The sequence below is a fragment of the Megalops cyprinoides genome, chromosome 9, assembly GCF_013368585.1.
Source record: "Megalops cyprinoides isolate fMegCyp1 chromosome 9, fMegCyp1.pri, whole genome shotgun sequence".
Classification (NCBI taxonomy): Eukaryota; Metazoa; Chordata; class Actinopteri; order Elopiformes; family Megalopidae; genus Megalops; species Megalops cyprinoides.
The window spans coordinates 26,472,831-26,500,015 of record NC_050591.1 but is presented as its reverse complement, the minus strand read 5'-3'; the positions used below and the strand labels follow the sequence as shown (position 1 = coordinate 26,500,015).

The following is a 27,185-nucleotide window of genomic DNA, read 5'->3' as shown; positions in this document are numbered from 1 at the left end:
TAATCCTGATTGCAATAATAATATAATATAATAATAACATTTACAACAACATAACAACAGAATATAAAATAACCAAGAGGAAACAAGGTTTTTACAGTTTTACAGGGGGGTGGGTTCAAAAGGGCATGTTGGCCATGCTTCCGGGGCCATAACCAAAGGGGCTGTCCAGGGACATGCCCCGCTGTCTGAGGGCCTGGGGGCCCATCATGCCTGACTGCGGGTGTGGGGGGCCCATCATGGGGCCCTGAGGGGACATGAGCGGCCCCTGCTGGCCGTAAGGATCCCCTGGGACGGACATGCTGCGCTGCTTGGCCTGCATCATCATCAGGTTCTGCTGGGCCATGATGTTCTGCTGATGCTGCTGGGGGGACATCATACCGGGGTGGGGGTGGGAGGGGTGCTGCAGGAGGCTGTTGGCCATCATAGCCTGCTGCTGCTGTAGGTGGTGCTGTTGCTGCTGCTGCTGCTGCTGGGACATCATGCCTGTCCTGCCCATCCCGTGTCCTGGGTGGCACATGGGCCCCATGCCCCCCCCGGGCACCATGCCCCTGGGCCCCCCCGGAGGCATGCCCAGCCCCGAGCGCATCACCGAGTGGGAGGGGTGAGGCGGGGGCAGCTGCTGCTCCGCCATCATGTTCTGCAGGTTGGCGATGTGGGGGTTGGAGGAGGGGTTGCTGGTGCTGTGCGGGGGGCCGGGGGGCGGGTGCTGCTTGAGGTGCTGGGGCGTCGGCGGGGGCTGCGGGTTGGGCTGCGGCTGGGACAGGCCCTCGCTCTTGGGGAAGTACTGCAGGGTGCTGCTGGGCTTGTCGGATGGAATGATGCGCGACAGGTCAAACTCCGGGATGCCGGTGGGCGTGGGACGGATCACGTCACTCAGGTCCGGGCCGTCTCCCATGGGCATGGGGTGGAAGGAGTCCGGAGGCCGCTGGTGGGACAGGCCCTTGTTGAGGAGGTGGAGCTGATGGTGAGGGAGGACGTCCTCCGGGGGCTGGGGGTATTGCTGGCCCATCCCAGGGCTGGGCGAGTGCAGGGGCCCGTGAGAAGGGGTCTGCATTCGGGAGAAGCCACCCATCTGGTTTTGGGGGAGCATGGGCGAGATGTTGCAGGGTCCCATCCCGTCTGGGGGACCGCCCCCACCTCCCATCATGGCTGGGTTCATGCCAGGTATTCCCATGGGGTTAGGGGAGTGTAGCATGGGCCCAGAGGGATCATGGGAAAGCTGAGCCTGCCCCTGAAGGACCATCCCCATAGGGCTTTGTGAACCACTGTGAGGCCCCATGGCGCTCTGAGATGCAAGCATCTGGGAGGTCTGATGATTCCCCATGTTTCCTGCTGTATAACAGAAGAGAATGTAATGGATCAATACTTTATTCATGTCAAAATGCACTGAAACTGAAGGCCACAGGCTGTTACGTACTCCTCACATAATATGCAGATGAATGCATGATAATTAGGGAATGTGAAAGCTTCAAATAAATGTGTTCCCACTCCCAAATGTGATCTTTTTTCAACAGCTGGTCTCCAAGCAAAAACAAAGACTGCATAAGATTAAACAAAAGATTGCAAGAACCATGTTGAGTAAAACAACCTCCAGCTGTTCAACAAATGTGTGTCAGGTTTACACAGTTAGAAGAAGCAATAATATTTATTATAACCCTTTATTTTCCACACTTAATTGCATTGAATAATTCCTTACACATATTGTCACATAATTTTATTTTAATAACATAACTTATTTGAAGAAATGTAATAACTTCCAGTGTACCGGGCATGTTGACGCCAGACAGCAAGGGGCGGTCTGGAGGCATCTCATCATCAGAGGTGGCAATGGTCTTAATTGCTTCATGGTAGAGTGGAGTGGAGCTGGGCATTGCGTACTTGGACATCTGAGACATGATCAGAGACAGTGGGTTCTGAGACGGAGGGGCGTCTGGAGAGGAGGTGAATGGCATGCTGGGATTCATAGAGCCGGGCTGGCTGATTGGTGTCGAGTTTGTACTCCTCGGAGGCAGCGACGGGCCTGTCATTTGGACCAACAAAAAGAGACAAGGGAAATAACACAGTCAGACATATCAGAAAGTGGATGGCGTGTCCCTGTCTAAAATGCATGTGGGGCGGGGGATTGTACCTTTTTGCTTCAGGCACTGAAATGGAAGGGAACACAAAGGTCACAGATCATGAAACTTTACAGTTTTTTGCCCGGAAGCCCAAATTATACAGACTAGAGAGAATTTTGCCACTGTGCTATAAACCACGTGCAACCTATTCAGTTCTGACCTATTTCATTGGAGCTGCTCCCACCGTTACCGCCTCCCTTGCCGCTGGGTGGCCCTACTGGACTGGGCATGGTGGTCTTTGGAGAAGCCGTCCACCCAGGGGAGGCGATGGGCATGGCCGGCGATCGGACGCGTCCAGGAGACCCCGCGGGGGAGCGTAACCCCAGAGAGGAGGGACCCATCACCTGAGGAGACTTCATGGAAGAGGACGGGGGCCCGGCACCGGTGGTGGCTGGCAGTGAGGGTGGAGGAGGGCCCGCTGAGGGCATCTGACTGGGAGATTTGAGGCTCGGGGCAGAGGGAGAGGGCATCAGGGGTGACGCCTCCTGGCTAATGGAGGGGGACTTGAGCTGGTGAGGGGGCGGCATGGCTGGGGAGCCCATTGGGTTGACATTGATGGAAAGGTCTGACGGGTGACGCGAGCCAAGGTCTGCACCTCGTGGACCCGAGTTCATGGGCATGTGACTGAGCCTGGGGGTCCCACCCATGTGAGGGGGTCCCTGCTGGTCAGACCCAAACACGTCTGGACCCCCCTCCTGAAGGTACCCGCCTCCCCCTTGACCCCCCGGAAAGGGCCCCTGGTTGGGGAACTGAAGAGGACCCCCTCCACCTGGGATCATGCTTTTGTTGCCCAGCGCCCCGACCCCTCCTCCACCCCCTCGGCCGTTCTGCGCCGCCCTGATCTGAGAAATCTCCTCAGGGCTGAGCATCTCCCCGAGAGGCCCCCCACCCCCCGGGCCTCCACGCAGTTTCTGCACCAGCATCATCTGCTGCTGCTGGCCGCTCATCTGTGGGTTCATGCTCATGTTCACGTTCATGCCGAAGTTGGGCCCCAGAGGAGAGTCCACCAGGTCTCTCATGGGAGGGCCACCTCCCCCTGCGCCCCCAATGGGAGAGCCCATCATCGCTCGCGAGTTCGGGAAGTCCATGGGGTCCCCCCGCGGGGGCGGGCCTCCTGCCATCCCAGAATTAGGGAAACCTCCGCCCCCAGGGGTGTCCATCAGCCTGGGCCCACCCAGGCCGGCCTGCTGCTGCTTGGCTAACCTGTCCAGTTCCAGCCTGTGTAGCCCCTGCAGCTGCCTCTTCTCCAGCAAGCGAAACATCTCCTCCCGGGTCAAAGGTCGATCGGGATCGCCCTGCAGGTGCTGAGGGGGACCACCGGGCCCACCAGGAGGGTAGCATCCCTGAAATGGACCCCCTCCTGCTATGTTGGGGGGCACATCATCCAGCCAGACCATACCTGGCCTGGGGGGCCTCTGGTGCCCCATAGCTTCCATTGGCAGAACTCCCGGATTACCAGGATAACCCCCCACCCCCCCGCCACGAGGCGGTCCTCTCTGCATCTGTCCCAGGAAGCGCGGGCCCCGGGGGCCCTCTTGGTGCATGTCTATCAAGCGTCCGTTCCCACCCCCTCCCATGCCGCCGCCCATCATGGGCCCGGGGCCCCACTGTGGCTCCCCTGGCTTGCTGTGGTAGGGCGGAGGAGGCCCCCGCATCATGAACGGCGGCCCTCCCCCCATGCCCATCTCAGGCATCATCCTGTAATGGTGGGGGTTCATCTCCTGCTGCCGCCGCTTCTCCTGGTAGTACTCCTCCTGCAGCTTCCTCCAGGCCATCTGCTCCGGGGTCAGCCCGTCGGGCCCCAGCACGGACACCATGTCCAGGCCGGAGGGCGAGGAGAGGTGGTGGTGCGGGTGGGCGGGGTTGTGGAGGGGCGGCAGGCCGTGGTGGGGCCCCATCGGGGGGTCGTCCAAGCCCGGCCCCCCCAGACTCTGCGTCTGGGAGATGATGGACTGCAGGGGCTCCTCGTACTTCTTCATGGGCCCCAGCGGGGGCAGGGCTGACGGGAGCACGCCGCCGTTATTGCTGTTGCAGTTCCCGGGGTTGCAGTTGGCGCCATCGCCGCTCTCGAGGTTGCTGCCGGCGTTGGGCCCGCCCGTGTTGCTGTTGTTGTTGTTGATGTTGCTGGGGTTCCCGTTGGGGCCCCCCGGGTCCCCGGGGCCGGCGCCGGGGCCACTGCGCAGCAGCAGCCTCTCGATGTCGCGCAGCGTCTGCAGCGAGCGCTCCCGGTGCTCCAGCTGCTCCTTGGAGAGCCCGTCCGTGTTCCCCTGCCCGCCCCGCTGCCCCGGCTCGCCCTGCAGGTGCCCGGGCAGCGCCGCCGGGCTGGGGGAAGGCGAGATGCCGGCGCTGGCGTGGGGCAGCAGGCCTGGCCCGTCCGAACCTCCCGATCCGGATCCTCCCGCTGCGAGGCTGGGCACGCTGCCGCCCCCTGGTGGATGAGGAGCTGCGCTGCTCATGCTACCAGAGGCGCCCCCAGGCCTGGATTGGGGGGGCTCGTCCTCGGGGTGGCCTGCAGAGGTTGGGGTCCCCGCAGGGTGCAAATGTCCCCCTACCGTCCCCCCAACAGAGGCTGGCCGAGGCGTCCCGCTCTGGGATTTGGGCGTGCCGGTGGGAGGGGTGCTGCTGGAACTCAGCTGCTCTGATAGGCTGGGGAGCTTTACTGCAGTGCACTGAGAGAGCAAGGGGGACAGAAACAGAAAGAATGTCATTCTATTGCATAATGTGAACATGCTCTTTATTACTGAGAGTGGTTCAGTAAAAACATAACTCTTAGAAAAAGTGTTGTGTTGGTGTCAGTATTTATAAATTTGGCTTCTAAGTACCTTGGTGTATACTTGATATGCATAACAAAACATTTTTAAAATAATCATCAACGTTTACGAGGTATGAATCATTGCGATAACTCTCACTGAAGGCAACTACCAAGTTCCCCTTCAATGGTTAAAGATAGAAAGAGGAACAGAGGCTATGGGAATGAAAATAAGCATTTAAACTTGCACAGTACTTCACACTTGAAGACACCTGCAGTGGAAACTGAAGCACCACCCACACTCTACTTTCCACCAAAGAAAAAATGTATCGTTATTACACATTTCTATATCAAATCAACAAGTATGTTTGCGAGCAAGTACAAGCACAAATGTATGTGCACATGTGACTATATGAGCAAATTTCTCAATATGAGCAACTGTGAATGACTCATAACTGCATATTGTGTGCATGCCAGAGAGAAAAATAAACAGATGGGCAAAAAGACAGAGAAAGAAACAGAGAGAGAGAGTAACCTGGTCTAGTTTGGTACGGGGGACATTCTGCTGGTGAAACACAAGGATGGAGTCAGCATGGCCGTGGATTACTGCTTCTGCCGCACTGGAGAAAACACCACATAAAAAGTCATCAGAGACCATCAGAGACTACAGTACAGACTCAGTAACAGTGGGAACATAGTTACTCTACTCCTGGGAAGCAGCAGACAGATTTGGGGGCAGCAGTGTGTAGAAATGATTAGAGAATTAGACTGACTAGGGAACAGGGTATGTAGATTTGTGATGGATGCTCCAAATCACTGCTCCAAGTAAGCGGTACAGCTAATTCATAACTCCATTGGCTCATGTTATATGTTTTTTTGCAATTAATACTGTGTGCTTCTGTGAATGGCTGTGTGTGTGTGTGTGTGTGTGTGTGTGTGTGTGTGTGTGTGTGTGTTTGTGTGTGTGATTGTCAGTGTGCACAGAGGACATACTTACTTACCTGTTAGCTAGGCCAGTGGTGAAGACGTACACCACCTGCTGGTGAGGCCGGGGCAGCTCAGAGTGCAGTGCTGGGACCATTCCCCGCCCCAGAGTGGAGCTAGTCGATTCGTTGATGGACCCCATTGGGGAGGGGCCAGAGAGGGGCTGGATGGGGCCTGCCATAGAAAGTTCCCCTTAAAGAGGAAAAACTTGAATTATTATTTATTAAACAATGCAGTCAGGAACTGATGTCACTTTACCACTTGCTCCCTTCAGAAATGTTAGCCTATATCTTTTCAGGAACTGAAACCTGCCAAACACTTCCAAACCAATGAGGGATAACAAAAATATTTCGATTCTGTTTTTGTTGACACTAAATGTTGGTGATTATAAACTGAACATGTTTTTATGATAATTTAAATTACACTTAAGAAAAAAAAGAAAACATAAAAGATGTACAGAGGTACAGAAATCTAATGACTGTATCTAACCCTTTCTAGTGATAGATTTAATTACTTATATCACTGACTTCATGTTAATTAATTAATTACATTTAAACAAATCAAGAAATCGTTGCAGTTCCCCAGTGCCTTCTAACTTCACCTTTGTAATGCAGTTCCCCAAAAGGGCACAAGATGGAGCCATTGTTATACAGAGAAACCCTTGGACCTTGAGAACACACTCAGGCACCGGTGTTGACTCTTATTCATGTGATGTTCTGTGGAAGCAGATAGCCTCCAAAAGGCAACAAGGGCTGATCTAACAGACAATAAAGTGTCTGCTGCAACAAAAAATATCCAATTAACTTGAACTGGCACAAAAAAGCTTTAGGACAACACACAGTTAACAAAAATGAAATGAGCAGAAAGTAAGCGACAAGTTTTCCGAGGTCCAGCCCTGTGGAGTTCTTCAGTGTAACCTCTTGTAAAAGGAAAGGCAAAGGCTGACCGCTGGGACAAGTCATTCTCGTAGGGTAAAGGCATCTAAGTAGAGCAAAGGAAAAAGACTGCCACATCCAGCCTGGTCTGCATTCACCTTCTAAACTAATTCTTATGCTTACCTTACCAGAAGACACTTGTTGCTAATAGTTGCAACAGGGTCAGAAAAGTTTGCCTGCCTGTGTACGTGCATGTTTGTGTGTGCATGTGCGTGTGCGCATGCGTGTTTGTGCGCACATGCGTGTGTGTGTGAGCTGGGCCTGCAGGCGGGGTAGGGCCTCTTTGGGGGCTCTGCAGGTGTGTCATAAAGTGGTGTGATTTTCAAAGGCTGCCACTTCAAAAGTGTAGTTTACACAAGCAGAGAACAGCCCCACAGGCTGAAACCCAGTAGTGCTGCACAACAGAGCCGATCAATGAGCTAATTTCAGCATGTGGGTTGTGTACAGACCCTGAGGTGAATGTTCTTCTTGTATGTTTATTTCTCAATCAACCGCAAGTATCATCTCTCTGATTACTGCACCAGTTCACAGGATTGTGTGTCACTAAAGACACTGAGAACTCTTCCATAGGATAATAACTGAATAATTTTACTTTATGGCACTCAGAGAGGCATGCACAGTTTCAACAGATAATACTGGTTCCTGAAATAAAACATACACTATATGGCCAAGAGTATGTGGACACCTGACCATCACACCTACAGTATATGAGCTTATTGGACATTTGCAGCGATAACAGCCTCCACTCTTCTGGGAAGGCTTTCCACAAGATTTTGGAGTGTGTCTGTGGGAATTTGTGCCCATTCAGCCAAAAGAGCTTTTGTGAGGTCAGGCATTGATGTTGGACGAGAAGGCCTGGCTCAAAATCGGTGTTGTAATTCATCCCAAAGGTGTTCAAAGGGGTTGAGGTCCGGGCTCTGTGCAGGCCACTGGAGTTCCTCCACACCAAACTCGTCAAACCATGTCTTTATGGACGTTGCTTTGTGCACAGGGGCACAGTCATGCTGGAACATGAAAGGGCCTTCCCCAAATTGTTGCCACAATGTTGGAAGCATACAATTGTCTAAAATGTCTTTGCATGCTGTAGCATTAATGTTACCCTTCACTGGAACTAAGGGGCCTAACCCAAACCCTGAAAAATAGCCCCAGATCATTATCCCTCCTCCACCAAACTTTACAGTAGGCACTGTGCGTTCCGTAGGTAGCGCTCTATTGGCATCCGCCAAACCCAGATTCATCCATCAGACTGCCAGATAGTGAAGCGTGATTCATCACTCCAGAGAATGCATTTCCACTGCTCCAGAGTCCAGTGGCAGCGTGCTTTGCACCACTCCAGCCGTCACTTGGCATTGCGCATAGTGATGTTGGGCTTGTGTGCACCCGCTCGGCCATGGAATCCCATTTCATGAAGCTCCTGACGTACAGTTCTTGTGCTGATGTTGCAGCCAGAGACAGTTTGGAACTCTGTAGTGAGTGATTTAACAGAGGATAGGCGGTTTTTACGTGTTATGCTCTTCAGCGCTCGGCGGCCCCACTCTGTGAGTTTGCGTGGTCTACTGCTTTGTGGCTGAGCTGTTGTTGCTCCTAGATGCTTCCACTTGACAATAATAGCAATTACAGTTGACCGGGGCAGACCTAGCAGGGCAGAAGTTTCGCTGACCGGCAAAGATGGCATTCTATGACAGTGTCACATTTAAAGTCACTGAGCTCTCCAGTACGGCCCATTCTACTTCCAAGGTTTCTCTATGGAGATTGCATGGCTATGTGCTTGATTTTATGCACCTGTTAACAATCAGTGTGGCTAAAACACCTGAACTCAATAATTAGGAGGGTGTCCATATACTTATGTCCAAATATACTTTTGGCCATATAGTGAATTTCAGGTGAAAAAGTACCAAGAGACAGTAACTGTGGAAGGGACTTTCAATTTAAGTCTGGAAACAGAATTTAAACTGGAGTTCAACATGAATCTATCTGTGACCGCATTTGGTCTCCATGTAGGCTGTTGCAGTGTTGTACTCACTATGCTGTAAGGTCTCTAGGTTACTGGTAACTGTTACCTGTACTTGAGCAGATTCTTCAGCCAACCATGGATGCACAGACCCTGTATTTACTGCCCTGACAGACATTTCTGAGCTCATGTTTGGCTTTGACTAACCAGGAACAGAATCAGCAGTGTCTAACTTACTGAGTGACAGACAGACTGACACACCTACTTCACCAAAGTATGCAAATAGTGCCTTTTTTACCACTAGTGGGTGAAGCGGCAGATATAAGTGGATCCACCGAAGTAGTCGTGACCGCTTAAAAGTGCTTGCTCTCCTTTTCAATAATCCTCGTTTTGAGTGTGCTTACGAAACCACCTGTCCTGAATCCAAGCTCTTAGGGCTCGCATCTTTAAGAGAGGCCTGGCCTGTCATCTGATGTCACCCCAGCCCTTCCGCTGCCCCAGTTTCTCCGGATGGACTCACGGTGCGGGACAGCGGGTGGCTTGTCCTCATCTTCCTCCGTGTCGGCTCCTGAGCACCACTCATCCCCGCTGTACGGCTGCTTCTTCTCCAGGACGCAGCGGCGCTTGCTCCGCATCACGCCCTCTACTGGACACGTGGGAGAAAACACACGCGCGTAAGGTTCGACAGTCTCAGCTACACGTACGGACCGAGTCAAAAAGTTATACCCAAGATTTGGAGACTGATCTGCAACTTGCATTCTGCAGGTCACTAAATATGGAATTCTATCCATGTAAGAGAGATCCATGGGAATATTTTAAAGGAGGAGGCAAAAAGAACCTCATAATAGGCACATCTGCACACAGCCCCATTCATTTAGTTGTAGGTTTGACTGCTGAGCTATCATGACAATGCAAGAAGGAAGAGAGAGTGCTACCATTTCTCAAACCTGAGTGACAGGCAGATCGCAGAGAAAGTGGAACAGATTGCTCTGGCCTTAGTCTGTGCATGGACTGAAGGCTGAGCTGAGGTTGCGAATTGACCTTTTTCTGCATCCTCTTTTGTTCCGGGCAGACTACCTAAAAGGGTGAGTCAGCGGTCTCTTTCCTGGCTGGATAGGTTCCCTTTCATCAGTGGCCCTCTCCAGGTGTGGTGGCTGGGGATTTGAAGTGGAGGGATGACTTGCATTTCATTTGAATGTGTTTTTGTTTGTTTTGGATGGACAGAAAAGGAGATCAGAGAGAGAGAGAGAGAGAGAGATAAAGAAAGAGAGAAGCCTGATGTTTCCTCTCAAAGATCCTGCTCTCCTTTCTTTCTCTCTCTCTCATCCTTTCTTTCATGACCACACCTCCTGTGTGCCTGTGTGCCTCTGTGTGTGTGTGTGTGTGTGTGTGTGTGTGTGTGTGTGTGTGCGTGTGTGTATTTATACTTTTGTGAGAGAGGGTGTGCAAAGCTGGGAGGTTTCAATGCTATGCTACAGGAAGCACAGAATGACTCAGCTTCACTAAATCACATTATTGTCCATCATTCTCCCCTAACACAATTACATACTCACTCCCACACACATGCACACATGCACGCACGCACACACCCACACAAACGTAGACAGACGTCTGCAGTGCAACACTGACAGAGTCAAAAGCCTTCATATCACCCTCTTCAGGCTTCTTCAGACAGCCTGTACACCAGACACTGACACTTACAGGATCTCTATGCATTCTCTCAGCCCAGCCATTCCATCCCAACACATTTAAGCAGAATCCCAGGGCTGCCGAATTCACTTTACTGTGTTGCTGTACTGCAAAAGTAAATGTCTTGAAACATTCCTAACCATTTACAAAAGAGTTTAAGACTTAAATATAACTCATCAGCAATAATAACAAGGAAAGAATCATCGGAAATTAATAAGTTAATAAACACATACATATGTAATGAATGAATACCAACTCTGCGGTCTCCACCTTGGAGAACATCTCAGTTCTCAGATCTCACAGCTTTGCTGTTCAAAAAGAGATAGACTGGGGCTTGTTGTGGACAGGTGGATAGGAAATGGATTTCCCCGCAGGGTATTTTCAGCACACATAGGGCTGCTGGTGGATAAGCCTACCTTTGGCATCGGGTTCGAGGACAGGTGTGAGGGCGTCCCTCTGGTCACCTGCGTCCATGGACACACTCCTCTCCCGCTTGGCCTTGCCCTTCAGCACCCCCGCCACGCTGCTGCTGGACTGGCAGGTGCTCTTCAGCCCAGAATTTCCTGGGGAAATCTGATTGGGCTTCGCCCCATGGTTCCCTGCCCCCACCCCCTTTGGCCCCAGGTTGCCGGCAGGTCCCTGCTGCTGCTGCTGCTGATTCACATTGGGGATCTGGGACTGGGCGCCGCTGTTCACTTGCTTGCCATGGTTGGTCAGTTTACTGTCTGGGTGCATTTGATTGGTTGAAGCTGAGGGAGGTGGAGCTGGGGGCCGCAGGGGTGCGGATGTGTGTGACCCTCAGCAAGACTATTCGGGGACACAGCTGACAGGGGACACACAAACACATGCAATATAAGTAGGCTCAGTTTTGTAAAATCAAGTGACATTTGCAACATGTTAATTCTATGAACAGCACTAATCAATCCCTTACGTTTGAGAGGACTGTGGGGATGGAAACAAACTCATTACACTGACACCAAAGACCAGGTGGTGGCAATGATATTAACATAGCTAAGATCTGGGTGGGATGGGGTGCTAAAACGGAGAACCTTAAAGTACTGCAGTTTTGAAATGAAAAGGTTTTGCACCCATTTTTCATTGCAATGTTGATATCGAAAGCATAAAGTAGTTCTCTCTCACACACTCTCTGTCTTATCAGTGACACTCTACGATATATTCCATCTACCCTACCTAGCCCTGAGCAAAGGCCAAGGGTCACAGCTGTTAATATTATGTTCCTGACAGTCAGAGCAATGATGCAGCCGATTGTTCCACAGGAAAGCACCACTCTGGGTTGGTCCCTCTGTGTCTCTTCCTCTGTCAGTTCTCAACAATTATTCCAATAGGCAGGGCAGCATTCCCCATACAAAAATAAATACATTCTTTTACCCTCATACCTCATGCTCTTCATGCTGAAAGAGCAGCACTTTGGAGCTGAGCCACCATCAGCCCAAAACACAGGGTTTAAACAAGGGCTGCAGCTATTAGTTAATTCCCTGGACTGACCAATCAACTGACATTTTAACTTAAAGTATACTTAATGTTAACACAAAACAAAAAAAAAAACTACCTGCATGAAAATGATGATTCATTATCACTTTATAACAAGTTAGGTAACAAGTTACCTAATCTACATGTCTGCCAGGTCAATGAATTCCAACAAAGCTGGTGCTAATGCCTAGATAGCAACCAAATTGTTTTAGCTAGTAAGTTAGACAACGTACACATACACACAGATCCTACATGTACATTTACCCCACTGAATAACGCTGTTAGTGTTTGCCCACAGTCACTTTCAGTGTGCAGTCGGAGTCGGAACCTTCTAGTTCACTGGCAATGAATCCACAGAAAAACGGGACATACAGTTACACAGACCACCTAAATCCTGCATCATCCTGGTTGGTTAGCAAAAAGGGAAAGTTGTTTCTACTTATGACCTGGCAAAGGAAGCATGCCCGATAAGACCAAAGTTTACTGTTTACATTGTAAACTGAGTTTTTTTTTTTTTCATACAGGTGTTGTAAGGGTAGTGTACAGTTTCATTTGCGTGCGAAGCATTCTTTAGCTAAGGTTCCTGCCATAGTGTGGGGGCAATAAAAGGGAGGCTTCCACTACATATGACACCACTGTTTTCAGACCTATGACACAATCAGCTGCGGAAACAGTGTCAGGAACACATTGAAGCTGAAGCTGTCTGGCTGCAGTGCAACCAGTTTCACCACAATACAGCTTCAACATAAAACCCTATACTGTCTTCACATTCATATGAGGTTCCTGCATAATCTATACCATCACGCTGTGGTCAAAATGCAAATGAGCAGAGGTCAGTCTACCAAAAAGGCAGCTACACTCACCTCACTCTGACGCTCGGCTGACACTGTCCCAGGGACGGAGTACACAGAGGAGCATGGTTTCTGCCAAGTCTCTTCAGCAACCCCACGTTGCACTACAAGAGACAGAGATAGAAAGTGTCATATGGTGAGACCTGCTACAGAGGTGCATTCAGTGTGACAGCATAGAGAGGAGGCCTACTAACAGCACCATCACTCAACCAATCTTTAGTTTAAATGAGAAAATCTAATGTGCTCATCTAAGTAGCTTCTGGTGTTACAGCAGCTGGGTGGAAAAAATTGGAAGTAAACGTTGCCATAGCTAGTTTTTGTAGAGGTTTGATATGAAAACAGAGGAAAGGCTTGTCTGGCGAAACCATCACTGCCACTTTAAGGGAAAGAGGAAAAAAGGGAAGATGCTGGTTAGTCAGGGGGAGGAGCCTTCTGTTGCCAGGATTCCAAGCTCCTCCCCTTGCGCCGAGCAGTTTGAAAACCACAAAACTCCACCACACATTCCACTTCTCTTTCTCTCTCTCTCACACACACACTCTGTGACTGAACACACCAGATCAAATACACCCAGCACAGAGAATGCATAAAAAGCGATTATGGTGTGAGGCTGCATATCATTACGCCTCTACTTTTCTGTTACTCTCTCAGTCTTGCTTTATCATTGTGTTTTATTTTTATTGTTCTGTAGTTTGTTTTCAGACTTAGTGACTACCCCATATCAACAGCTTAACTATCTTATTACTTAATTTACAGCAAACAGCACTGCCACTGAAAGCATTGCTATATCCAGCCAAACATTTTCTCTGGGTTTTTTCTTCTCATACAATACCGCTACAGGCCCTTTAAATAACCTGGCATACTACGCATTTCCAATTTGAAATATGAACTTGTTAAAATGATTTTAACAGGGTGTGAGGAAAGTGGTGCATGTCCAGGTATGTCATCATTGCCCTCCCCAGCGCAAGTACAGCTGTAAGAGAGACCATGCACGAACACACTGTAACCACCAGGCACAAATCTCCACAGAGCAGCCCGGCTGAGTAATTACAGCTGCCGGGGAAACTGCGAACACGTCCCTGCCAAAAACCTCCACCGCCACTCTGCTCAACAGTTCTAGATTCCCTGCTCTGATAGAGAGGAAGACAGTCACAGCCGAACACAGCAGAGGGTCCTCCTTCTTGTCTCAAGTGCTGACTGTGATCACAGCCTTGCCAGTTTGACGCACCCCCTTGATACGGCACCCTGTGGGTTTCCATACTGTTGTGCTTGGGTATTGGTACACGCATTTACGAAACTCTGTGTGCTTAGAGATGGGCAATCTCCCACCTTTGAAGGCTACAGTCCTTCAGATCACAGTACAGTCGTCTCATAATTAAAAGGATAGGTACTTCAATGGATAAAACACTGTGCAACACTGTCAAAAGGGGTCTGATGGGAAGTCAAAGTCTAGGGAAACTTCAGACACACTACACAACCTACTGCACAACCTCTTTTTTGGACATCAACTGTCCTGAAATTCCAGGAATTTCAGAAACTCCACGACGGATCCAGTGCTGAGTCAGTGCTTGATGGAGGACTGTCTGAACGTGAATGCCCATGCCACTCGAACCCGTCAGCAACGATCTGGCAAATTTGCGTGTTTATAAACCCCGACGCGACGCGGCGCCTCACACAAAGCTGCACGCGCGCGCAGACTTCCTGCAGGCTTTCGCAGCCTCTGAATTTCCATCCGTATCAAAGAAACATCTTGTGACATTCAGCAGGTCCCACACAGATTTCCATCTGCCTGGAGTTTTTCGGTGACGCGTAACCTCCGAAAACACTCCCACCACCACCGCCACCGTCTGTCTCGAAGCCAAATCCGCTCTCCGCCGCAGAGCCATCTGCGCCACTCACCTTTGCCGGTGACGAGCGAAAGGCAGCGCGATTAGCGATTAACTCTCGCCATCCCGGCCGCCACACAGCGCAGCGCTTTGTTTGCCGACTGCAACCCTCGTCGGCTGCCAGCTCGCACGGGAAGCAGACCGTCTCTCTCTTTTGATAGCTTATCGGGGGCCCCCGTACGACTCATTTGTGTAACACCTTCTGCTCAGGGAGACACATCGGGCGCTTTGCTCTCAGCCTAAACAGAACAGCCAGTGGCGAGGAAAACAGTTAGCCTGTAGAAACACGCAGTACGCAAACACGCATGCAAATTGAGCCTCCCGTAGAGAGAGAGAGAGAAAACTTGCAGACGGTTGTTTTTGCTGCACGCCTCCCCCCCCCCCATTTTCCCTCCCTCCAGTTTTTCTCCCTCTCTCCCAGGCCTGTTGATCAGGTTCGGCTGCACGGGCATGAAAGCGGCAGGCCGCGGATGCAGACGGGGCGCAGGCCCCAGCAGCGCTTCACGGCGTCTGCAGCGTCTGCAGCGTCTGCAGCGTCTGCAGCGCGCAGGCCGCCCCGGGTCAGGCTCGGCTTTGACCCCGCGCTGCGAGCGGCGGCGTGTGGGAACTGTTATCTCTTGCGTCTGTCAGCGCAATTTCTGCGTTCTGAGAAAAACCCCCGCCTCCTTCTTCCTTCAGCGCCGCAAATACGCGCACAACTGCACACAAATGCACACGCACACAGGACCTGGCAGGCATGAGTCACCGACACACAGCCCGGGCACTCTGTGTGTGTGTGTGTGTGTGTTTGCCTGTAACGTTAAAAGCTTCTTTTCCCCTTTTTCCTCGGGGACAAAGCCAAAATGCTTCGAAACCAGAGCCCTCTCGGATTTTACCAGTTGCATGCTCCTGAACAAATTGGGAAGGAAAAGAAATAATTCAATAAAAGCCCAAAATGTGTAACACATGGTGTGCACTTACAGAAGAGCCTTCACTTTCTACAATCAGAGAGACCAGACACGTTACTGAAAGTACAGCATCGGCAGCATCGGCATTCATTAAACATACACATTAATGCTGCTTTCAACACAGAGGAGAGCAGAGCAATGTGCATATATGTTAATCCTCCATACGTTTTCAGCTGTGGACTTCTCTCAGGTGCAGACTGTGCAGTCGCCCGCCAGCCAGCGATGCTGGACTACTAGGAGGCTCCTCTCCTCCTCTCCCTGGCAGGGGCAAACCAGAGAGAAGCAGCATGGGAGGAGAAAGGGAGGGAACGACGGAGTGGGAGAGAGAGCTCCTGTGTTCAGCCCCACAGTGGGTCAAACACCGCCCTGTATTTTTAGAGCAGGGAGGTTATTTATAGCCAGAGTCCCCTGAGAAGGCAGACGAAAAAGCGAGGGGAGAAAAAAAAAACTCACTCCAGTGAGGACCAGCACGCCACAGAGGGGCTCGGAGCGAGACCGTGCGGACGCCGGGGGCAGAGCGACCTCAGCCGCCGTGAGTGGAGCACCACGTCCGTGACACCAACATGGTGCGCGCACGCACAGCTTCACTGCACAGCCCAGCTTAACAAGCTGCGTTTGAGCATGGCGCCACTCAAAACGTGCATCAGGAGGAAAACCAGAGGAGTGCGGAGTGCAGCGAGTGTCCACATTCTGACGCATAAAGACGGCCTCGTTGGCGAGGGACAATGTTTGTTTCCACAACTTCTCCCGTTTAACTTCTCATACTTCTTCTCCTGTCACCTGTTCTGACAGTTGATTTTGTTGGGTTGAAGTTCTATCCAAGCTATGACTGTTTTCAGCTTGAACTGCGAGTGTATTTTATTCCTATGATTGACTAAATAGGAAAAAATGAATTCCAGAGCAGCTTTTCCAGTATTTTCTTGAAGGGATGTCTGTTTATAAGACCCAACTACATTATTCGGTTCTTGTTGTTTGAATGTTGGAGTGAATGGTCTGGAGAGCCAGACAAAATGTCAAGGCTACCCTGATGAGTGTTTTGTTTGTTCAACTTCACATATGGCTGACTAAGAAAATGTCTGCTTTTTCAATGTGTGTGTGTGTGTGTGTGTGTGTGTGTGTGTGTGTGTGTGTCTGTGTGCGTGTGTGTGTCTGTGTGTGTGCGTGTCTGTGTTTGTGTGTGTGTGTGTGTGCGTGTCTGTGTGCCTGTGTGAGCGTGTGTGTGTGTCTGTGTGTATGTGTGTGTGTGTGTGCACGTGTGTGTGTGCACGTGTGTGTGTGTCTGTGTGCGTGTGTCTGTGTGCGTGTGTCTGTGTGTGTGTGCGTGTGCGCGCACGTGTGTGTGTGTGCGTGTGTGTGTTTGTGTGTGTGTTTGTGTGTTTGTGTGTGTGTCTGTGTGTGTGTGTGTGTGTGTGTGTGTGTGTGTATGTCTGTGTGTGTTTGTGTGTGTGTGTGTGTGTGTGTGTGTGTGTGTGTGTGTGTCTGTGTGTGTTTGTGTGTGTGTGTGTCTGTGTGTGTTTGTGTGTGTGTGTGTGTGTCTGTGGGTACATGCAGCATGTGTCAAGTCTCATCTCAAGTGCTAGGCTTTGCAGTATTAAAACAAAGACTGGAACGAAACCAAATCTGGCTTATTAATCAAAAAATTACCGGCACAGATCTTTTTCTGACACAACAACAATACACACCCATGCGTGTGCACACACCCACACACCGCACCACATTTTTCCATTCGCCTCTGCAATGCACTGAGATCAAAGGTCCTCCCAGGGTAACGCACCTGACACCTGTAAAAGGATCACCTGACAAAGTGACCTGTGAACTCTCCTCACTGGGGTCTCTGGAAAGTAAACGTAGCAACAGACTTATACAATGACAAACTCACCTGTCTGCATCACAACCGACATGTTAGTTACACCGCGACTGATCATGACTGACAAAGCAACTGTACTGCACTCCCCAAAGTGACTCCCTAAATGCACCCATCTACTGTGACACGTCAACTCCATTGGTTGCTCAGGTAGAATGTGACCCCAAAATGACCAGCTATGACCTCCCCTGTCTCTCCCTAGAAACAGAGCTTTGGCTCTGACACTGGGAGGAGGGGCTGGGAGAAAGAGAGAGGGATGACATGCAGACTAGGTGAAAGAGAGACTGTGCAGAGGAATCCGGTCTTGTTTGAACACGCTGGCAACTCGGAGTGCCGTTTCCCTGCAGCAATGAGTAAACCCCTGTTCTCCCGTTCTGTCTGTCTGACCGTCCATCTTGGTAATTACTACAATGCATGTACAGCACAGAGGGGGCAGTTGTTCAAAGTGACCTCATTGACTATATGAAGCTGAACATTGAGCACAAAGACATCAGAAGTGCAGTGGACTGATAAATCTGTCTTGTGCAGACCTGGGATCAATTACAGTTGCACAATTAATTGCAGATCAATTATGTAACGTGAAATCACTACCATCCATCAAAATGACAGCTACATTACAGATGATGAACTTCTTTTTTCCATTCAGTCAGCTTAAGTAAGATATTAGGACAAGAGTATATTTTTATAAAAAGTTATACACATACATTTCTCATCAGAACTGCAGCTTGTAGCTTTAACTAATTCCCTTCAGCCCTGTGTCATAAAATTTTACATTCAAGGATGGATTTCTTAAATAAAAATCATTAACAATAAGTATCAATATAATGCTCTGACCACAATCACCCCCTCCACATTACACTACCCAGACCTCACCATCTGTGTCTACTTTGTGAGCACCACACCATCCCGAAATAGAAGGACAGGGAGCAGGGAGAGGGAACACAGCAAGAGGGAGGGGAGTGCCCATCTCACTTATCAGGTAAAAGGGCTCTCTGCGTGTGAACCATGCATGTTTATTGCAATAATCACAACAATGTGACCTTATTGTGATATTCTGTTGTTGTTGCCGTTGCTATGGTAACCTGTTATGTCATGCCAATAAAGCAGAAAGAGAGGGAGAGAGGGAGAGAGGGAGAGAGAGACTGGAGCCTGACACAGAGCAGGATGAATCAATGAATAAATAATACAGTCATAAAATTGTTGACACGCATACAGACTAGCCATGACCAGCGGTGGTTTTTAAACTCGGGGGCCCTCGCTAATCTGCTTCCCTCTATTTCCATACTCTGGGCCTTCCTATCATTTCCATAATTTTCTTTATCTCTCTCCGTCTTCCCTGCTCTGTCACTCCCTCGCTCCTCCTCTCTCTCTCTCTCTCTCTCTCTCTCCCTCGCTCTTCCCTGCAGCGTCTTGTTTGTCGCTCCGCAGTCCTGTTGTTGGGGAGTGAGACAGGAAGCATGCAGAATGAAGGGCTACTACAGGTCATCTCCCTCCTGTGCCAGTGTTCCTGTCTGCATGCCAGGGGCGAAAAAAAACCCGTGTGCGTGAGTGTGTGTGTGAGTGTGCGTGATCGGGTTTCTGTCTGCAGCCGAATGCGAATTTGCGAATGCCCGGGTGCACTGCTGCCAGCTCTCCCCAGCGGTGTGTGAGGAGATCATTCAGTGTTTCCTGTAGAAATGTTGTTTGTTGGTAGGCTATGGAATGGCAGGGGCAGCGGACTGGTTGTCTCAGACTCTCAGCTCGTGTCTCACCATCTCCCTCTTCTCGCTTAATTTCCAAACCATTTGCGCTTTAGAGCGCTGAAATCTAAATCGTGCAAGTTCACAGCTAACAACACCACGCTTGAACCTCAATTGAAGGGGTGCTGCTGAGCTCACAGGAGCAGGGAAAGGAGTATCAATCCACGCAGCACATGTGTTATGTCTGTGCGCTTGTCAACAGCCACGAGAATTTAAGCCTGAAGTCCAAAAATCCAAATTAGCCAAACTCTGCAGGAAGGCAGGTACTGTTTTTGCCAAGGCGACACACCTTAACGGAACAGCACAGTGGGAGATGCTGTCAGTCTTTAGCAATACACCGACAAAACGATACAAATGTTTATCTGCTTGCTTTATCCCTGCTACACACAGGCAGCTCACAGGCATAGTCAACATTATTATGATGATAAGAGAATGTATAAGCACTTAATTGCTGTTCATTTTAATGACCTACAGGCATTCTTCTTGCTTGCCTGAGTTTTGCTGTACTAACAGAGGCATTAACAAGATGTAAGTCCATTACAAACTGTGGGACCACCATCCACAGCATGCCACCTCAAACCTCAGCAGTGCCAATGAGTTCAACAGGGTGATACTTCTGCATACTGGAAGTGAGGAGTTGGGGCAGGTTGCTATGGCACCAAACATACGATATGAGCAAATGTTACCAGTCAGAGCCATGTTTACGTGCCCTGGAGGTGAGGAAGAGAGAGAGAGAAAAGGAAAGACGGCAATAGAGGGAGGGTGGCAATCGCAAGGAGGAAACAAACCCAACTTTTGCTCACCCCGAGTAAGGACAACTGCAAAACAAATGAATAATAAATAGCCTATATGTTGGGAAGGAGGCAGACTATTGTAGAAGGCCGCAATGTACCACATCACGTCTGATCAGACATGCTAGATCAAGCAGCACATTTCAGAGTCTGCTCTTAACAGGATGGCCACTGAAAAGGGGAGAGGAACAGGGGGACCTCACAGATCTCTTGCAAGGCAGAAATCCAGCGAGGGAAAAGTCAGAGAATGTGGTGTAAGGCAGAGGACAAAATGAGAGTGAGAGAATACTGGGGAGGCAAGCTGGAAGAGAGTGGAAAGAGCAGCGGACAGAGCAAAGGGATCCAGCCAAGACAAACAGTCAAACTCAAATCACGGGTTACAGCAGGAGACGCTAATGTTTACAGGATGTTTATAACATCTGTGCATGCATGCCTGTATGTATGTGTGCAATCTGAGAGTGTGTCTGCCTGTGTGCGTATGCGTGTGTATATGTGTGCCTTTGCACACATGCAAGTTTCACTGTGAGAGAATTCTGCGGGCCATTGTACATTACATTGCATTCACTTAGCAGACACGCTTATCCAGATCGACCTCCAGCACAAAAGAACAGAAGTGTACCCATTCAAGCTGAACTGTAAGAGCGTACATGCTTTCCTACCAGGCTAACTACAGAGGATGCTCGCTCCAGCATGCGTCCACCCTGTGCACACTAATCCTCATACATGTGGCATGTGACACCCCAGGATTGCTGTGAGCAAGGGAAGCATTTGCATTTGGGAAGGGCAGGTTATTTTTACAAAGGCGGACGTAGCAAGGCCTACACAGGCTACATGGGACTGCACAGAGCACGTGAATTCCCAGTTCAACATTCTGAACCCCACCACTCCCAGGCTTCCCCTCCGCACACGGACAGGGAAGAGCTGGCTTCAGCTTGCACAAGGAGGTGGTGGTGGTGGTGCTGGGGGGGGGGTCAAGGGTTGTATCTTTTCCAACACATTCTGGGAGGGCAGCCAACTGGAGCAAGGAAAAAAGACCAAGTTGTAGCTGTGGAACAGACAGCTGGGAGACAGTTTGACAGAGAGGGAGCGGGAAAAAGAGAGAGAGTAGGAAAAGCTTACAGACAGAAGCTGTTCTGTGAGTGAGCACCGTATGGTGTTTGTGCAGAAAGACGGGAGAAGAGGGGCAGTAGGCCTGGAGGACAGTGAAGGTAGTGAGGGCTGAGATGGGGTGGAAGACAGGGGTATTTCTGCGGTACAGAGGGAGGAATTATCATGACATTTCAAGTGCATGGTTGTCCGTTGAGACATAAAACCAAATCCTCATAAACCCATAATCCATGCACAAAAAGATGAGCCCCTACTGCTTTTCATGCCTGTTCAGGCAGGCTCTCAGCCCTAACCCCTGTGTTTTCACAATGCACTCGGGTGTCTAAGGTCTACCTACCTTGCAGAAACCTTCTCCATATCACATTATTCTTTAATCGGCCACCTCAGCAGCACAGTGTGTAACTCACCCCGAAGCACTCAGATCACCTAACTAGATAAGAGACACTTTGTCAGCAGCATACTAAATCTGCCTGGCCTCGTGCTTCATATGACTTGCAAGGGACACATACAGAGCCTTGCATCCATGCAGTCACTGACTAAATGGGTTTCTTCACGTTCCAAATGTCAACAAAATGCCCAAGACACCTACTGCAAGTACCACATCATAACCACCTCAAAGTTTTCAGATGATGCATTAATGATGTGCAGCATCATCGATACATACACCTCCCAAACACACTGGGTCTGGGAGACTGCAGCCCAGGCAGGTGAAAATAGCAGCCTGCTCACTTCACTCCTTTGGTTGTCAGTAGTCTAATCACTTTGAAAGGCTCCAAAAAAAGGGGTTCCCTCATCACTCTGTTTCTGAAACCAAGCAAATGAGGCACCCCCAACAACACACCTAAAAATCAGAGCAAAGCTGGGAGGACAGGGTGGCATCACATTACTTTATCCCAGCATCTTCACCCATGGCAGAGGATTCACCTGACATTATGACAGATGCTCTATGCTTATAAGCACATTTGGATGCCATGTCAAAAACCCCCCAATGCATGGTTTGAAAACAATTCATAAGCAGGGTTCAACAACAAGGTTTGTCAAACACAGTCACAAGCCAAGTATAATGTGGACCCGAACAGGGTAAAAGGGCTTGAACATGGCTTTAAAGTGCTTCATTCAGTTCCAAAGCCCTTGTGTGGCTGGGGCTATATGCTCAGCGACTCAGTTACCACCCTAGCAGACGCAAATCCAGAGACACTCGTGAGCCAAAGAACAACTACCTGTTCGACCATAACTCAGCAATCACAACTGGTCGTCAGTATGAGTCTCTTTACAAATGTGTGAGTACAGACCTGCTGAGTATCATCACTGGACCAAGTTAGTCAGGTATAACACCTGCACACTGCTAAAGCATAGCAGCTTCCCAAACCAACACTGCTGAGTGCACAGCGGATAAAACACATGTACAAATTGAGCTGCTCAGACTGTTGAGGGAGAAGCTGCATACTACTCTGGAGCCTCAACTCATGAGCCTGCATTTAATACACAGTATTCAGGTATAAATTAATGAATTAATTTGCTAATACACACATTAGCAAACAAACTTAAAATAAGCATTTTAGCACTGGTGAGGAGCAGGGACACCGGCTGCAGCCCTCTAGGACAATCGAGTCCCTCTCAGGCCAGATCATGTTGCAAACCCTGGTCTGTACTATAAATAAACAGGCAGGCAGGATATCTCACTCACAGCAAACACTGATCTGGAGTCTCAAACTGTGCGGACAGTGTGCCAAGGAAAGCTCAGCGGACTGCACTTCACACCCGGCTCAGTCAAACCACAGGGAGACCCACAAACTAAACGGACACATTTCAGAGAAACACAACATCCATAAGGAGACACAGCAGTTAAAATTCCAGCACTCTCTCTCTTTGTCTCTCTTATACACACACACACACACACGCAAAAAGGGGGGCAGATGTAGAGAAATAATTTGCAAACAATTTCAGCTGCTGTCTAGCTTTGTATAATTAGAATGTCCCTTTTCTTTGAATGATGATCGTGCACAGCATGGCTAAGCTGAGAAGATGCCGACGCTCACCTTCCCATACAGCACGCCCAAACAGTTTTGGCACGTGGTAGCAGAATGGAAAGGCAAGAACAGCATCTGTGCAGTTTGGACCGTTTTGGTCGGACAGGACACACCATGCTATCCCGTTGTCAGACAAAACACACGCAGCAACTCAACTGACGTCATCGTGGCCTTGGGGACCGAGGCAGGAAACGGAAAATTAAAAATAGGTGCTAGTATCATTGAATCTGTGATAGCTTGTTTGACTAGCGGCCGGACTCTCAACTTTACTAGCCAGCGCCAAACTACCAGACTAACATAGCTAGTTAGGCTGGCTGCCACAGTACTGTTTGAACATCGTCTATTAACTGAGCATTCATCAGTAAGTAGCTAACGACAGCTAGCTAGCCAACTTATTAAATCTACAGGTTATATGCAGGAGTTCGCATAGAGCTAGAGCATTCTAAATTTGAGCATTATTAATTCATTAACCAATGTATTCATCTCCACAATTTACTCACTATGTTTCTTTATTCCCGGACCTGTCATACAGACCAGCCAGCTAACTAGATACAGATGTTAGTGAGTACAATCACACTGAGGAAGATAGGAGAAAACCAACTGTACAATAATTCAGCTAGATGCATGGCTCCTATCGAAAAAATCACATGAATGTGCCTGATGTATTTCAGAAAAGGTTGCTAAGTTGTTAACTCATGTCTTGGCCCCTCATTCAGAGCAACACCAGCTAGCTGGCTAACCTTAACCATATATCATGTACTAAGTGACTGGTGACCCATCCGAGGCAACTGTTTCAGAACAGGAGGGTGTGTAGTTAGCTAAACTAGCAGACTACCTTACCTGTCGACGGTGCCTTCTGCCAGCTAGTACTTAGTCACCTGAGTTCAAATATTAAATGACCGACTGGTTGTAATTAGCTGGCTAACATCTTAAAACTTGATTCAATGATCAATAAACAGCAAGCAGACTAGCTAGAATAGTAACTGGATAGGTAGTTAAAATGATTTTAATGGCCACTAGCTGGCTGGCTAACTAGACACGAATATTAGTTCAGTTCGCTAATAAGTGTAACCACCTAAAATGTGAACTTGGGGTAAGGCACGGTCTCCCACCGCCACCAAATTCCTGAACTCAAGTGCATCCTCTCACTCAAACAGCTGGCTAACTACTTAGCTCGACAGCTAACTGTTAGCAACATTGTCAACCTGCATGTTAAATCACTATACCAGCGAGCAACCATCAGGATTCTGGGTTTTGACATCAGCACATTGTTGTGTCTGTGCAAAATCAACTGGTGTACCATCAAGATAGCTAGACTAGCTAATTAGATAGCTACACTAGCTGGCTAACTACTGTACAAACTAGCTGTGCTAGCTAGGTGGCTAAATGCTGTCGTCGTGATTTTGCGAGCCAAGTGCAAACACTTAGATGCGCGCGATCAGCAAATTAGCTAGCTGGCTAACTATGCGAAGCAAAAATGGATCGGTTGCAAAACAAGACAAAATGACATTACTTAGAGGAGCCACATGGAGAAACCCCAGGCCTCACCAGTAAGGTCACTACCTGAACAAATGAACAGCTTGCTAGCTCTGGTATGATAACTCGCTAGACAGCTAAAATTACAGGTACCCAGCTAACGTTAGATCGCTAGCTGCATATATCTGCCGTGGCATGATTTAGCCAGTTCAGCTAACCACCCTACTTGGCCAGCACACACGCGAGCTGTTCCTGCAAGAAAATGGACTGTCAACCGAGCGTTCGATGTATCGTTAAGTGCTGCAGCGAGCTGCGTGGTTAAGCGTGGCTGTGCAGAGGACCTTCTGTTTTTCCTACCCCGTTCAGTTGCGTCTGAGGCCGATGTCAAAAGTGACGGCCAGCCGACATCCCCCTGAACCGGCCGCCACCGCCAGCCCTTGACGTCGCTGCCACCGCGCGAGATCCTCCGGGCTTTCACGCACCGTGCACGACTGGTGCTGTTCCGTCCGCGGCACCGCTCAGGCCGGGGCTGCTGGCTACGACGGAGACGGTCGTCCGAGATTCGTATTCGCGGCAGAAAAGGGAAGACGAGTCCCTGAGAAAAGAGCGGCTCATGACTCCTTTGCGAAGACGGGTGAAGGGCAGAGCGCACGGTCTGCTCGCTACGGAGAGTCCATAGGCACCGCGACACGCCGCTGTACACAACTAGTTTCGGTAGCTAGCTAGCGGGCTTTTCAGAGGAAGACTCGCGCAGAGTACTGAAGTCACCAATTCATAGGCACAGTCATCATGATGTCCAGCTAGCTGGCTTCCTACCTGTTTTTCTCTAGGGCAAAACTAGAATATTCCTCTTATCATTTGTCGCCAGTGTGCAAAAAGTTATCGGTAATTGGCTAAGTAAAAAATTTATTCGCTAACATTGTTATGAAGTGTTTCACTGAATCTATCATTTAGTTTTGTATTGTTGGTAGCTAGTGTCCCAACTTGATTAAAAATGTACCATTATTATTAGTAATATTAGTATTATTATTATTATTATTATTAGAGTATAAATCAGTGATAATAATTATTTAATTGTAAGTGACAACTGTGTCATCACACATAGAAATCAAACATAAAAATATGTTCATCAGTCATGGTACACGCTTCTTTCCTTTAATTTGTGATTATCACCAGATAAATTTATAATATTCCCAAATTTAGATCGGTAGATATCATGTCATGTGTAGTATGCAAACAGTGAAAGATTTGAGTGGATTTTTCATGGGAAGATTTACGTTTGAGTTAAGGCTGACGTAAGAATAGCTACATGTTTGTTCATCCAGAATTCCGTTGAGTCTAACTGCCGAAGAAAATTTATATATTTTTAAACAATATTAGCATAACTCACTTGTGGGTTAAGACAAACGAAGATAGTGGGTGGGAGATGGAGGGGGGATTTTATCGAGGTAACGTGAGGATCGTCCTTCTTCTTCCATGTAGTGTCTATAGGAGAACCAAAATTGAAGAAGATACTGTATGCTACTAAACGCAACGTAGTTCTGCTAAAGTAGAAATAGGTGTACTGGAACACAGGAGAAACCTTTATAAGAACGCAGTAATTATCGACTTCTGATGATGATTACCTCCATTTACTTTGTACTGATATTCCAAACCACCAATGAGATCACCTGTGACCAACTAATCGGGTAGTGGGGACGGCAAATGTTGGACATATTTTGGACACAACATACATTTCTATTTTTCCCCCCTTATAATCAACAGCTCACCCTTTCATGTTTAAAAATCTATTCTACTGAAATTTATAAAACCTTCCTGGACCAATCAGGTTCTGTGTTTTAAATTAAAGACAGACACACACTGGCTTTTGTACAGTTCCATTAATTTATTTAAAAAAAAAAAAAAAAAAACCTTTGATTCCATAGGTGGCTTAATCACAATGTTACTGTTTACCACATAAGATTAATGCAGTCATTGGATTTCTGTTGATCCTAAAGCCTAGATGTACACCTGTGTTGGTTTATCCTGATCTTGGTGTAGTTGTACTATGCCTGCTAACACTGGGCTCCTACCAACATCATCAACGATACTTTGGACCTTAGGAAGGCACATTTCCAGCTTTGAAGGGTCTGATATTTTGCCTCTGTCTAGTCTGACGAGACTGAATATAGTTATTTAAATTTAAAAAGCATTAACATTCATCATGAATGTGACCATGAGTCTTGCTGGTCCACAGCCCTCAAAATTAAGCATTTCTCATACCTGGACCATTAGTTACTTCAAAACTGATGGTAGCAATAGGGCAAAGGTCCAGCTAAACAATTGAACTTGGGTGGCTGGGTCAGGGAAGGCTCCAGCAGGATCAGGACCAACCAGAATTAGGTTGTCTGATGTGACTACTGTGTAATAGCTGAGGTAAGGTCTCCCTCTGGTGGTTGAACAGGCTCATATATGTTCAGGTCTCATTGGTGTTGGCTCCACGGGGGAGTTTTGAATTGACTTCACGCAAGCAAATTCTGAAAGTCTTGCATGTATGTGAAAGTACAGTATGAACATTAGATTGGGTGCCAAGCACATGAGA

The 27,185-nt window shown here is 48.8% G+C and overlaps 1 protein-coding gene across 2 annotated transcripts; it reads right to left on the bottom strand.

Moving 5' to 3' along the window:
• Positions 1-110: 110 nt before the first annotated feature.
• bcl9l (bcl9 like) lies at positions 111-25,342 on the bottom strand. 2 transcript variants are annotated; one of them, XM_036537311.1, is made up of 9 exons: positions 24,962-25,342; positions 12,780-12,871; positions 10,842-11,248; positions 9,257-9,382; positions 5,868-6,042; positions 5,402-5,486; positions 2,278-4,786; positions 1,766-2,020; positions 111-1,332 (listed from the first exon to the last, which is right to left on the bottom strand). In XM_036537311.1, the coding sequence occupies exons 3-9, from the start codon at positions 11,158-11,160 to the stop codon at positions 116-118; spliced, it is 4,686 nt and encodes a 1,561-aa protein (XP_036393204.1). In that variant the 5' UTR covers positions 11,161-11,248; positions 12,780-12,871; positions 24,962-25,342; the 3' UTR covers positions 111-115. The 2 variants fall into 2 exon arrangements, with proteins under 2 accessions (XP_036393204.1, XP_036393205.1); XM_036537312.1 differs by having other exon boundaries at positions 9,257-9,379.
• Between the last annotated feature and the right edge of the window lie 1,843 nt (positions 25,343-27,185).

Coding starts and splice junctions, on each gene's coding strand:
- bcl9l (XM_036537311.1), bottom strand. CDS start 11,160: ATGCACCCAGACAGTAAACTGACCAACCATGGCAAGCAAGTGAACAGC. Junction 2,021..2,277: donor GAGCAGCTCCAATGAAATAG/GTCAGAACTGAA, acceptor TCCAAATGACAG/GCCCGTCGCTGCCTCCGAGG. Junction 1,333..1,765: donor GTCTGGCGTCAACATGCCCG/GTACACTGGAAG, acceptor TCTGTTATACAG/CAGGAAACATGGGGAATCAT.